We start from the raw sequence: 15,250 nt of genomic DNA on the forward strand, positions 1-15,250 counted from the left end.
ATTCCATTGGATAATTTGTTGTTTTATTTCTATCCATGAGGCTGTTTAGTTTTCCTCTATTTCCATCTCTTTAGAAGTAGAGGGTTTATCTTTTGTCGGAGTTTGTGTCTTTGGTGAAGTGTTTTGCTGGGTTTTTTCTTTTTTTTGTTTGGATCTGGACGTCGATCAGGATCTTGCTTTAGATGTTGCTGTTTTGGCTTCTTGTTCATTTTTTCCCTTTTGATTACTTGTGTTTGTTTTTTTTTTTTATCTAGGGTGTTTTCGGTTTCCATTTTTTCTAGAATTTGGAATCTATTTTGAGTGTCTATTGTTTGGTTTTCTTCTTTTCTGGAACGTTCTTTATTTGCTGTTTTATCATTGCTTATGCTTTTATTAATTTCTGGTAGTTGTTTTGTTGGTTTCTGTGATAATTTTTTTAATGGTTCTGTTGTGGATGGAATATTATTTTCTTTGTTTGGATTTGTTATTTCTATTTTGTTTCCCAGATTTGAGTATTTTTCTTTTAGGCTATTTTGAAATTCTGACCATTCTTTAATACTTAATGTAATCAGTTTGTTTATCAGTTCCCTATATTGATCATGTATTTCATTATGTTGGTATGGTTTAGTTGTCTTTTTTGTTGTCGCAGCATATGTGTTGTCTTTCATGTACGCCTCAACTATTTTTCTGGCTTCTGGAAAGGTTGTGTTTTTTTTTTGTACTTCTATAATTTCTCTTTCTTTTTTATGTTTTGCATATTTTAGAGAAGACCGGTTCATCTTTGCAGTTAGCGCATTTCACCTCATTTATGCATTTTTCTTCGGTGTGGTCAGGCTCTTTGTTGCTGCATTTTCCACATATTTTTATTCCTTTACAGGCTTCTTTATGATATCCATATTTTTGGCAATGGAAACATCTTAATGGAGCTGGGATATATTGGTCTACTTTTACATTTAAGTAGCCGATTTTTATTTCCTTAGGTATTATTGGTTTGTTGAACGTTAATATGTATGTGTTGGTTGTTATTATTTTATTGTTTCTTTTTATGTTTATGCGGATGTGGTTGATTACTCCTTGTTTTTCTAATTCGGTTTTTATTTCTTCTTCAGTTGCTAGTGATAGTTCATAACTTCGAACTACTCCTTTCGAAGTGTTCAGTGTTTTATGGGGAAAGACTTTGCACTTGTACTCATGGAAGTTCTTCATTTTGAGTAGAGATTGACCATCTCTAAGATTGGTTATCTCAACTAGTAGATTTCCATCTTTTGTTTTTTTTGATCATTTTTGGTTTACTTTTTGTGGATAATGTCTTTTCTATTAGGAAAGGTGATAAATTTCCAATTTTTTTATTTTCGATTAATTCAATAATCAAGAATCATGGGAAGTTTCCTTCGTCTATAGTTGGAACGGTTTTTCTAGTTTTGAATTTTTGTTCTTCATCTGAGCTTGAGGTCAGAGTCAGAGGAATGGTTTCTTAAAGGTTTTGAGGGGGATGCATTTGTTTTTATCAGCCATGGATTTTGGGATTTATTTTTCATCAACCACACTCCCTACCCACCTCGGAGTCCAAAATTGGGGCATAGTAAGGGGGAAACCCATTCGCCTTGATCATGTCGGGGCTACGTGGAGGATATACTCTTTCGGTAAGGAGTTCTCAAGCACTATATTTTCCGTTCAATATGTCCTCAAAAATACATTTGTTCAGATGGAATGTTGAGTTCTGGTCTTTCCAATTGATTGACCCTTGCCACCGCCTTCTAGCACTTACTTGGTTTGTCTATTTTTTGTAGTGGGGAAAAAAAATTAAAAAAAAAAAGTTTCGTTCTTTGTTGTGGTAGTTGGTACTTTGGGTGTAAATGCTAGGGCTTGGCATGACTGGCCGATTGGTCGGATCGGGCCTCTCCGACCGCCCATCTAGCCGAAGTAAGGGCCGAAATAATGTGTTGCAGTGCCTAGACTTATGCACCCAGGTCTAGGTTAACTTAATCACCAGGATCACGTCCTAAGGCATTACGGGTAGCAACCCACGGCTAACTGGTTGCCCCATTGAGGGATTTTTACCCTCTGCAGGGGATCAGTCGGCTTATTCTAGTGCCCTACCAACAGGGAAAAAAAAAGGGGGTGGGGGCGACGGGGTTGGTAAGTAGGGAAGGAAAAGGAAAGGAGAGGGGAAGGAGGTTGTTGTTTTTTTTTGTTTTTGCAGAACATAAGTTTTACAAAAGAGAATAGAAAACAAAAACAGAAAGTCGATGTAGGTGCATTTCGTCTCAGAAAGCCAACAGACAGCCTGATCTGGTAGCACCAGAAGCAACAAAGGGTCCCAATAAATCTGGTCTATGATGGCTGTTAATTGCTAATATAATAAAATCAAAAAATGACAGATTGCAAAGTTATTTGTAAATTAGTTAAATTTGTCATTTCTTTTTAACAAATTTATCAACCACAATATCAAATTATCAGCACCGCATTTATAAGAAAATCAAATTTTGTGAGGAAAGAAGATGGGATGTCTTTGCAGCTTGAATAAATAAAGGGAGATAACTCAATTAGAACTTCAGATTTTATTTCCGTGTTTTCTGACTTGTAGTGGCTATAATTTACCATTGTTTTAAATTGTAACAACTGATTTTCTATATAATCATTACTTCATCAAGTCACATGAATTTTTGGAATATGATCTTTTCGTTATGTGATGCGTATGTACAAAGATTTTTCTCCATTTTTGTTTTTTAATATCAGAGGAATTCTGAAAAACCACCTATTAATTTTGAATTAAGCCATATTACAAAAATATAGTTTGGCCTATTTCAAACTAGACATAGAAAAATAGTAAAGATAATTTTGAATTTTACAAAGCTCTACAACAAAATTAAACTTTTCTAGGGTTCTACAAGCAACCCAATGATGGAAAGTATCATTCTATCAGAGCATTTGAGTTTTACGAATCTGCAATAAAATCTATATATAATGGAGATTTGGGATCTGTCTGAAACTAAAACTATAATATTACTTTTTAGTAATTGCATCATTGTACCATCTTTCTATGCTCAATTTGAGAAGGAGAGGGGGGATAGTACTGTATCTGTTTTGTTGCCTTGAGACCATCATTCTAGGCATTATGCAGAAATAGTCACAATCGGTTCTTTATTAGTAAATTCAACATTTATATTAAATATAATAGCAACAAATATGCTCTCTCCACAGCCACTTCTGTTAATAATGTTTGAGCATTTTCATTAATTTGTTCAGAAATGGAATTCCACTGCTCGACCACATCTGCAACAAGGACATCTGAAGGCAATCTGGCATCGCACCAATGGTGGCTCAGACGGTTTGAACGTATACCGAGATCCAACAACAAAATTGCTGCAAAGCTCGTTTATGCATTAAAAGCAACCGGGAAGTGATCAAGAGGAAAGCCAATGATGAGATAGGTAGACATCATGCACAAAGATCTCTATAAAATCAACCTTCAATAGAACCAAGTCTGTGATCATGATCACAAGGAAAGGTGGAAATCCATTATTGCAGACTCTCTGTAATTCAGGATTAACACACAAAAAAAATTTTTAAAAATATAATGTTCAGAAAATATATTGCTACATTAGGAAAAATCTAAATGTGTGGTAGATAGTTTCAGAAATTTTTCTTACCACTAATTTTCGAGTATGAGGTATTTAAAAAGGATGTTTTAAAAAAAAAAAAAAAAAAAAAAAAAACTGAAGAAAAAAAATTGAAGAAAAAAAAAAAAGATCAACACAAAAATGATGAATTAAAAAATTACTTACCTGGTCCACTGAAATCAATAAAATCCTTAGACAGCAGATGTGTTAGCAGTTCCATCAGCAAAAGGAGATCACAGCATTTTTCCTCCTCATCGTCATTGATTTCAGCTATTTTCCGAGCTATGGAAAACAAAATGGTAAATGATTCAGGGGAAGTGACTATTAAAAGTTACATTAAAATTAATGCTATATCTTATTAACTTCAGCTGTGTGAGCCAATATATGAATAAATTTATTCCATAATTTTTTATCCCATGACAGTATTAAAGATTCCATATTTATCTGTATAGAGTTGAATCATAAAATACATTTTATAGATACTGGCAGACGAGTCATAGAGATAAACCGAATTTATATCAGACCTACTCCACAGTATATCAAACATTTCTCAAATGAAGAATTCTACAAAAGTCAATATTGTGCTACGCAACATACAAAAAAACTTCAAATTAAATTGCTTGACAGAAAATGTCTACAAGATACATGGACATGATGTGAGATAAAGAGGTTTTTATTTTCAATTCTTTATACTTCATCAGTAGGTAATTCTTTAATCAGATTCAGTTTGCAGCAACTTACTGTAATAGTTGCATCAATTAACATTTTGCTTAACATTAGTGTTTACATTAAATTAAGTTCTTTTGTCTAAGGAATTAATCATAAAATACACTTTGTAGATACTCAGGTCAGATATCAGAGATTAACTGGTTTCATTATTGATTTGAAGTTTTAAATCATTGTAGTTGCTCCACGAACAACCAAAGCATTTCGCCAAAGAAAAAATAAATCCTCCATAAATACCATCATTATTCAAAATACCAATATTCAAAGTATCAAGAAACAAACCTCCAAGCAGAGAAACATAAATCATTGTCAGCGTTAAACATTGCTATAATCATTCTTTTTGCATTGCACAAGAAACTTTCCAACATGTTTGTTAATCATAATTTAAAAGATACACATCACTTAGCATTCAAGTCCAGCATGTGACAATTTCCATCTGGTTATGATTATGACTGGTTATTAAAACTACTTTTATACCTCTTCACCAAAACTGTCTTCAAAAAATCATTGCTTTTTATATGTTCAGAAGAATTTCTGAGTAACACACTGGAAAAAAATGGAAACATTTAAAAGACAATTTTAATTTTTTCTTGTTCATTTTTGCTAACTTTAAATTTTCACTCACATCTTTACGCTTTCCAATTGTCATCTCCAAACCTTGATGTGTAATTTCTTATTAAGCATTGCTACTTGTTAATTTCATCTCACTATCCGACATCACTTGGAACACATGTTCCAACAGACAATAAACAAAACTAATATATCTTTTCCCCAAGTATAACAAATAAAAAGCAGATAAATATTCAAAATAGGTTTACTTATTTGGATTTTTCAGATGACAATTTTTATCTTAGTCATTATTTTTATCTTAGTCATTATTTTCATAACAATTTAATCACTGTACCATTTCATTTCCTTTAGATGCATATTTTCGAATTTAGGAACCTATTTTGAAAAAATCTTAAACTCAGATTTAAAGTCCTTATTTATTTTCCTTCCTACTAGAGCAGAGTTAGATGCAAAGTCGGTTTTTTAATGAGGGAAAATTCACCCCCACCCCTCAAATGGCACAGAACTGGGACAAAGATTGCCTCAGTCTAGAAGAATCTTTTCACTGAAAAGCAAATTTGTAGATACTTTTTGTTCCTAGCCAAATAGTCTGTATAATAAATTAGTGAGCTTCTCTAGCAGTTAATTAGTAAATAATCCACTCCATACTTCCAGCTTGTCTTAATGCAGTCAATGCCAGATGAGTTTTCAAACCATATGAAGTTGTGAATTTTTTAAAGCTGGAACAAAACCTAAAACAATTGGTGTAGTTACATAGTTTTAATCCATTTACATTTTTGCTGTCTTGTTCAAATAGATTTCATATTTACGATAATTGAGGAAAAGTTCCTTTATTTCATCTACAGTTTGCAATTGGATACCTGTTTGATTTAAAATTTGATAAAATCTGAACTAACCGAAACACAAAAGGACATTACTAAATTTTTGCAGCTGTTAAACATAAAAACATCTCAAAATACAAAAATCTAGAAAAAGTGAACTAATATTATTCAACACAAAGGGTTTTGTTTTTTCAAAATAATTTTTATATGTACTCCAGTTCCATATTTGACAACATAGAAAAAAATTTAAATCAATTTTCTAAGTATCTTATAATTGATATTTCATGGGGTTTAAATTTATTTATATTAGTCACTACATATGGTTATAATTTTAATGTTGTATTCATTAATAATTGTTAAAGTTTGCATCTTATAGAAACTCAAATGATATATTTTAAATGATAAATAAATATATTTTAAATGCATACATGTAAACTGACATTTTCAAATAAATTTTTGGTTAATTATTAAAATTAATCTTTCATAAATCCCCAACCTATTTAAATAAAATTTTATGTTTAAAATACTTTCCTAAAAAAGATAAAAAATATAATCAAACAATCAAACTGTCTATCTGCCAACTATACAATCATTTTTTTTTTTTCCCATAAACTTACCAATATTGTGCTTGGAATAAGTTTGTATAACAGACAGAGAGAGTTCATAGATCTTCTGGGAGTCTGCCTAAAATGCAAAGAAACATCAGTAAATAAGATTCTTTTAGAATTTGGGATAAAAAAACAAGTTCTGATAATCAGTTGATCATCCACATTACAATTGAGAGGTGTACAAACATCGCGAAAGCATCAATAATTTTGAATGAAAAGGATAATTATTGGAATTAAATGAAGACATGAAGTTACTGAATCTCTGTAAGGAAGATTACAAAACAAAACATGACCAGGAACAAATTGAAAATGTTGACTTGTTCTTGAAAACGAGCAGTAATTGATCCTTAATAGTAACTTTTTGCATAATTTCAATGCCTTTGTTTGTTTTATACTAACAAGTTACATTGACCAAGACTAAAAACCATTCGAGGATAGAGGTTAATGAGATCGTAAGCTGAATGTTAAACTATATTATGAAATTTGATTACTTAAGATGATTCAACAAGTATCTGTTGATATTGGACTTGAAAGTGACCATGTTTATTTTGTTTACAATCAATGAAAATGAAGTAACAAAAAACATCAGAAAAATGAAAGCAATGTAGGAAAGCAACAGCAATGTTTTCTACAGATAAGAGATTGTTGGAAAGAAATCTTCCTGAAAATTGTTTGAGGTTAGATACACAGAGGAAGAAAAGAAAATTTTTTTGCCATGGTGACAATAAAGTATTTTTATATTTTATTAATTCAGATGACTTTTTCAACATGCAAACTGTCTGAATAAAATGAAGTGCTGTAATCTTATAGCAACATCCTAATCCAAACGTTCACTGTTTTGATTATTTTCTTGTTCCTCCACCCCAGATAAAAACATTTTCATTTTTTAACATTCTACAAAAAGATAAACAATGAAAACAAATCACAAATTTAAAAAAAAAAACAATTAAAAAAAAGAAAAAAACTAAATTATATTTAAAAGTAAAAGAGTTTTATTTCTTTTAGAGTGGCTTTTAAAAAATTTGGACAATGAACTATTGTTATTATATATCTTTTTCAGTAAAATGTTTACCTCAATTTCTTAAAATTATGAAATTTCTTAAACATCTTAAAATAAATATTTTGAATCTGGATACTTTTTTAAAAATGTGATTACTCAAATATAATTTTATTAAGATTATAGAGAAGATTAGGAAATGTTTTAATTTATTTAGACAAATACTATTGAAAAATCAACCCATGTACTAAAAATATTCAAATTAAATATTTTTAAAATATTAGCTTCAATCTACCAAAAATATATACACACACACACACACTTAAAAGTTTCAGAGCACATTTTCAATAGCTCCCATTTTATGGGAGATATTTATCAAAGATTAATTTTTCTAGAAATAATAACTTGAGTGATTAGAAGAAACAAATACTAAAAATCTCACTGATATTTGATAATTTTCTAATTTGATTTTTTTTTGTGATAATTTTATTTTAAAAAAAAAGAAAAAAAAAAAAAACCAGCTGTTGTTTAATTTGTGAATACCTATTGTATTTTTATCTACTCAGAAGAGAATGAATGGCTGGTTTTAATTTTATACCAAAACAGGATTGCAGAGGTTACTGGTTGGAATAATGGAGTTTCAAGTAGTGTTGGAATGATTAATCAGAATTGAAAAGATTGGAGGTTATCGGAATGGGGAAAAATTGATGCCTACTTTCAGATTTCAAAACGATTCTTTTAATTCTTTTTTTATTTCCATTGGTGGTAATAATGATAAAATACTTCAATATTCATTTCAGTGAAGCTACAATCAATAGATCATCTTCCACAAGTATCTTGACTTTTAGAAAAATATCTGCATATTTTACACGTGTTTTCATGAAAATCAGGGAAAATAACAATATCATAGTTAAATATTTAGAGGTTTTTAAAGAATCAGAAATTGTATCGGAATCGGGAATTTATCACAGAATCTGTAATTGTATTGGAATCGGGGAAAAATATTGGAATCGCCTCATCACTAGTTTTAAATGAATATCAGTGTATTGCAAAAAAAACACTGAAGGTTACAAACAGAAGAGATATTAAATATTATTAAAAATACTGAAACTCAAATTAATCTTTACAACACCCTCAGAGTGTATAAAACATTAAAGTAACGACAAAAGTCAATTCTCAGAATTTAAATTTGGATCAATTATACTTGAGATGTCCCAAAAATCATAAACAATTAAAAGGACACATTTTGGAAAGACACTAATTTCTTTTACACTTGTCTTTGAAGATTTTTTCTAATTAAAAAAATTATTTACAAAACTTTGTTTTGTAAACTTTGAAGGTTTATAAAAAAATATTTTTTAATTAAAAATTATAAACTTTATAAAACGATCTATACACAAACAAAAATCATTTAAATAAGTGGATATTAATTGTATGGAGACAGTTTACAAAAAACAAAAAAAGATGGTGTTCCTACTTTCGTCCCCAAAAGAGCAGAGTTCGACACAAGGTTGATTTTGATTTGGAGCACTTTAGATTGGAACAAAAATAAAAACTGCTTCAGTCCAGAAGAATTTCTCCTTTACAACCCAAAAAGGAACAGTTTGGATTGGGACGAAAAATTAAAATTATCTCAATCTAAAAAAATTTCTAGGATCACTAAATTTAATGTTTTACAAAAATATTCAACTTTTGTATTATAAAAAGGTACATAGAATATAACTTTTTTTTTTTTTTCAAAACCGCCTTCAATATTTTTTGGTTAGGAGCTAAGTTTAGTATCTGTTTTGTTAATACTTCATTGTTTTTGTCTTTGGTCAGTGAAGGAAAAATCCTTCTAGGAGACAATTTTTATAGTTATCCTACTCCAGAATGCCCATTTTGAGGAGTTAAATTTTCCCTTCCTTAAAAGCGATCTTGTGCCTAACTAAAATAGGGACACAATGACGTTTTTTATATTTGTTTTATTACAAAACTTTTGTTTAAATTCGTTTCATTTATGCATTTTGTTAAGTTTCTAACTTTTTTTAACTAAAAATTTATTTTTTCATAATCTCCAATTTACAAAAGATTCTGTAACTAAAAATTTAATTTTAAAAAAATCTGCAACCGCAATGTTCTGTCTATTCAACCAGAAGTAAAATGCATAATTTTGATCATTACTGATTCTGGAGAACCACAAACATAACTGCTCCTTAAATAAGGATGTGTTTTATTTCCGAAAACAGAATTTTATGAACCAAAGAGGACAGTCCATAGGAACCGAAAGTCACAGGGACAGTAAAAGTAGCAGATATGACTCCATAAGGGAGTTGTATTTTCCCTTTAAGTTACTATGAGTCCCCCCTCCCCTGTAAGAGCACTGTCCAGCGCTAAACAATTGCCAGAGTCTATCAGAAACTAAACGAGACAGCAGTTTTTGCTTCTATTATTACTTGGATTGTGACCATATCTTAGAAAATAATAAACAAAATAATTAGAAAAAGATTAGTGTTAATTTGTTACAGTATTTTAAAGACAGTATTTGAAAGATATGTTTGCTATCTCGTACTTCTTTCATTGTCAGCTGACAAAGATCACCTGGATGAAAATCTTCACATTTCACCTTGTGATAAGAACCGTGACTGAAAAGAGTCTGGTGCACACAGACATTGCATCATAATGTTATGAACAAGCTAATATTTATATAGGGTTCCATTTTGAATAAGCAGGATTGCAAAGTTTTAATATCCACACCATACTCTGTTATATAAGGGGAAGTTATCCACATTTGTATTCAGGTAAAAGTCAAAAACTACATCAAGTTGATATTTTTTTCAGCATCAAGTCGAACAGAATATACATACAGTTTTGTTTTGGAATTTTAGGAATAGCTATCCATAAATTTGCAATTGTGATGTAAGTTCTAGCTACAAACTGACAGAGTTGAATTAAGTTCCAACTTTTAGCAAAATATACAAATAATAATGGTGCTATACTTTACTTACCAAAAAATGATTATTTTTCAATCAATTAGAAAGATCGATTTTTATGTAATTTTTTAATACCCTTATTACCTCTGCAACTTTTCATTTGCAATTTTTTGGTTATCTTTTTATTTATCCTAAAAAAGTTTAGAGTAAGAATTAGTTTGGTTCATATTGTGTTGAAATACCAAAACATTACTGAATATATTTAAAAAGATAAAATCAACAGTCTCTTTCTTTAAATAACTTTGCAAAAATATAAGAAATAATACATTCAGTTTGTTTGGTTAAGTTCATGTTCATTAATTTTAGAAATCACCAACGAAACTTGGAATTGATGATGTAAGTATTGAAATCTTGGTTGCCAGAGTGTATCAGAAACTAAACGCCATTTATTTCATGGCATATCAACCATTTTCAGGTTATTTAATGTCCAATCAAATAATTTGGGAAAAGTTACTATGTTTCAAGTTTTTTACATTTTTAAATATTTGTTTGGTTTGTTTTGAGAATAATTTTTTGTTTATTTTTTACTTTGCAGAATATGATTGAGCTTTGCAAAAGGAAAAGAAAAATAACATCATTTCGGGTTAGGAAGCCAGTATCTTCAAACAACCTGAACTGGTAGCACCAGATGCCATAACATTACCATTCCAAGTCAAAATAGACCTGGAAGTAATCGTAACTAATGGTAAATCTACATTATCCACATCCCCCAAATGGGACATCATCACTGGATGTCTTAAAGTTATACCCAGGACTGAAGTTTTATTGGATACGTATTCTTAAAAAGAACCCATTCTTCGCTATATTCATTCTTTTGAGGGTTACTAGGAACAAAATGGAGATGGAGGGGAACATTTTGTGAAGGTTTTTTTTTTAACAATCCACTTTTGGCCCATAATTCAAATTAAAATACACTTTCTTGGACTTCAGTTCTGTCTTCTGTTAGAATAAAAAGTCTTGGAAATAAGAGGATAAATGAAAACGGTGATAGAAATAGATAGCAAGGGAAGGGTGTAGTGGAAAAAAAAAAAAAAAAAAGATATTACACACACTTTCATTTTGTTATCCATGACACCAAGCAATGCCAGGTAACAATGCTAGTGGCATGTAAACCTAATATTAACCATTATTATAATAACTGGTTAATTATATTTCAACAATGTTAGTTGAAAGATCTTAGCAGGAGTCCTTTTTACTGGCATCATGTTTAGCTTTCAAAAAAAAAAAAAAAAAAAAAAAAAAACTTATGTAAATACATAAAATATTTGTATTTTGCTTTATTTATTGACAATTTTCAGACAAAAGCCAAGCATGTAGAAATTAAGTAAACAGAGGAATCATTTTATTGCAAAACTTGAATATATTCAAGATACTTACTTCATTAAGGTAACAAAGTTGCCGTTGAATAACTTCAGAAAATAGTTCAAGAACAAGTGGAACTACATCTTCATAATTGTGGTATAAATCTGAAGCAAAAAATAAAGTTGAATTAAAAAGTTTTACTAACTTGATTTTACAACTTGCTCCTTTGTTAAAAAAGTTTTTTTTTTTCAACTTTAAAAATTCAATTGTTAGATAGAAAATAAAACATAAAGCAATTTAATATTAAAAATTAAGACAGGTTTTATAATTTAAACCTAAATAGCATCATATTTGATATATTAATAAATTGACTATGTAGAAGCAAATATCCCTGTTTTAGCACATTTTTCACAATATAAGAATATACTTCACTTTGCTTGAAAAATAAAATTCCGGTTGGGAGGATCGTTCCAATTGCGACAATTTAAAATAACTCAAATAATGTAAGGATAATAACTCATGTTAACTGCAATTTATTTCCCTTACATTAGCATTTTATTTTTCATCTCTTTATATTAATTTATTTTGTGACCACTTTGCACATTTCTATGTAAATTTGAGAATTATTGAAGTAAAATGAAATTTTATTTCTTTTATTGACTTTGAAAATGTGCAAGCAAACAATTTTAGGTTGAAACGATGTTAATTGAGCATTTTGAAAATTCAGATTTGTTCCAACATTAATTTGATTGATTTATTCAAGAGAGAGAAATTCAGATTAATTTCATTTTTAATGCAACTTAGAGACAATAACTTGTTATAAATTTTTGGAGAGTATCACATTATCAACATAAGCTAATTTAACAATTAATAGCATATCAGACTGACTGGAGAATGAACTGCAAATAGTGTACCTTCAGGCTTCAAAATTACATAAGAGTTTCAGAGTTTGGCACAAGGCATTTGAAGGAAAAACTAATAACAACCAAGATGAGAAAGTAAAAAAAAAAAAATTTAAATAAGGAATATACAATATCATTATCAATATTATCACCATTTTACTTTATTTGATATACAGAGTGGAACAATAAAATTGTAACTCTAGAAAAGACAACATGGTTCCATTTCCGGTTTTCTTTTTTTTTTTTTTTTGTTGTTGTAGACCATTTACTAATTAGCCAATTGTATACCAATCCTAAGAGCGATAGGCGCCTTCTATCATGTCCGAAAGTGACACAATGTTCGAGTGAGATCAGAGAGGTTTCGCTTTAGAAGGAGTGTTATGACTTTGTACCCTTTTCTTACGGGTCACCCTGTCCCCAACCTGAACCTGCTGGACTACTTTGTTTGGTCATACATTGAGAGCATCACCAACATGACCTCCCATAACACCGAAGCCAGCCTGATTGCTGCCATTCACCATCGTATCGAGGTGGTGATTGAGGCTGAAAGCGGCTACATTGAATAGATGTCAGCTCTACTACATAATCAAGTTACCTGAATTGATTTTTTCAATAAAAGTTTTAAAATCAAGGCGTTTTCTTTAGGGTGATAAATTTAGTGTTCCACCCTGTATTAAAGTTTCTTTGCTTCTCTTGTTAATATTAAGAATTATATTGCATAAACTGTTTTAAAACGTTTCTATTTTAGTAGATTTGTTTTTCTTATGAAACTGAAAAAATTTACTAACACAGAAACCATTAATATAGTAACGATTATTATTAGTGTTCCATATCTATATATTTAAGCTTCCATTTTCAACAACAAAACTGTACAGACACACTTTAGTTAGCACTTTTTTGTATTCTTTTAAATATATGTAGAGAAACCGCACACACAAAATCTAGATATAATAAAAGTTCAAGGATCGTCCCCTAAAGTGCCTACACATTTAATGCAATGTTTAGGTGTCTGTCCTTTCTGCTGTAATTGGTTAATTTGTGTTACATTCATGCTCAGGAAGAATATATATTGTCAAGACAGACATGTAACTGACTAACAGTATTAAATTTATGTCAACGAAAGAAAAAAAAAAAAAAATCAAATACTTATATTAATAAAATGACAGTGAATAAAATACCTTTTGTAAATTTCGATATTAACAAACCCAACAATTTCATTGGATAATTCTAGGTTGATTATCCACAAAAAACATACTTTAGAATTTAATATGGAAGCAAATAAAGAAATATACAGAAGTTAATTGTTAATCTATCTCCAATATGCAAGTTGTTCATTTATTGAATAGTTAGTAAAAACCGAAGTATAGAATAGAATAAGAAATTACTTACAAAGCAAGTGTCTTTTTGTTATATGTGTATTTAAGGCTACTTATAGCAAAGATGAAGAAAATGTAAGTAGGTTGTATAAATCATGTAAAAGAATATGCTATGCAAGTAATTTCCAAAATTAAATAATCCAATATTTAATGTACACATAATGCATATTATAAGACAGCAGAGATAGTTGGACTAATATTGGAGATTTTAAAAAATTGTTTTATTGATGACATGAGCTTATTTTGCTTTGTAAATAATTAGAGGAAAATGGAATAAGTAATGTGTTCAATTGAAATTAAGCAAGTTTTTATTGCAAAAGACATTAAAAATGGCCATTCAAATAAATATTGACTTGTCAGTTTAAAAAAGGCTACGTAAGTTTAATGTAAAAAACAATCTGACCAATTTAAATTTGTTAGAATCATGTAACCACTTTGTATGCTTGTGCCTGCATGTGTATTTAATTATGCTGCAGCAATTTTGGTAAGTTTAATTGCAATTGAATATTTATTGAAACCAAAAAATGCAATAGAATAAAATTCATCAGAACACATTTCAGGTTTATTTGTAAAGACGTCAGCCATTTTAATTTGATTAATGGTTAGACATTTTTATAAAATTATTTTGAACTTCCGAAATTAGAAAGGAATTAAGGATTGAAATTATTGAATAGAAAAGTATTTTTTGAAAATTCTTAAATCCTCAAGTATCAAAAGAAAGTTTTGGGAGCTATTTACATCAAATAATTTTATAGTCATTAAAACAATATCTTATAACTATACTTTAATAACATTGGTCTAATTAATAATTCAATCAAATGATACTGTAAATATTTAATTTACCTTTACAAATGTTCTTTTGTTTTTTTAATAATTTGGTTAGGAAAATTTCCAAAACCAAGCAAAAATAAAAATTCCAGGGAAACACCAAATACCTAGTTTCTGAATAAATATTAATATTAACTTTTACTATGAATTCTTTTTTTCTACTAACTGCCTTGAGTAATTCATCAGCCAAACAAATCTGATTTTAATACAAAAAAAAAAAAAATAGAAAAGCAATAAATTGTGTGTGTGTGTGTGTGTGAAACAAGAGAGCCAGTGCAAGTGGTGGTCAAAAGGATGAAATCATCTGGCAAGTTCAAAAGAGAAATTCAAATTGTATTCAGAATCGAGTGTGCACTGCATACAGAGAACGCGCAAATATGAAAAGTTTACAGAGTAAATAAAAAGATTCAAATTAAATCAGCTTATTTACACACCCGAAAGACGGATCTGTTTTTATCTAAATTAAAATGGAAGAGGTGGTGGGGGTAAAAATAAAAACAAAAAATCGTAGAAGCTAAATTCTTGTTTCATTATTCTATGAGAACT

General features: G+C 29.5%; 1 protein-coding gene across 1 annotated transcript in view; it reads right to left on the reverse strand.

Annotated features, from left to right (window-relative positions):
- The window catches only part of LOC145291343 (exportin-4-like), a 261,999-nt gene that overhangs the window by 19,587 nt on the left and 227,162 nt on the right, over window positions 1–15,250 (reverse strand). Inside the window, exons 18-20 of the mRNA XM_080137107.1 lie at window positions 11,674–11,762; window positions 6,337–6,403; window positions 3,768–3,884 (exon numbers count right to left, since the gene is read on the reverse strand). Of these exons, the coding sequence (XP_079993233.1) occupies window positions 3,768–3,884; window positions 6,337–6,403; window positions 11,674–11,762 (273 nt within the window). The remainder of the gene's footprint in view (window positions 1–3,767; window positions 3,885–6,336; window positions 6,404–11,673; window positions 11,763–15,250) is intronic.

This window comes from Euprymna scolopes, chromosome 12, assembly GCF_053919585.1.
Source record: "Euprymna scolopes isolate OS-2025 chromosome 12, ASM5391958v1, whole genome shotgun sequence".
NCBI lineage: Eukaryota > Metazoa > Mollusca > Cephalopoda > Sepiida > Sepiolidae > Euprymna > Euprymna scolopes.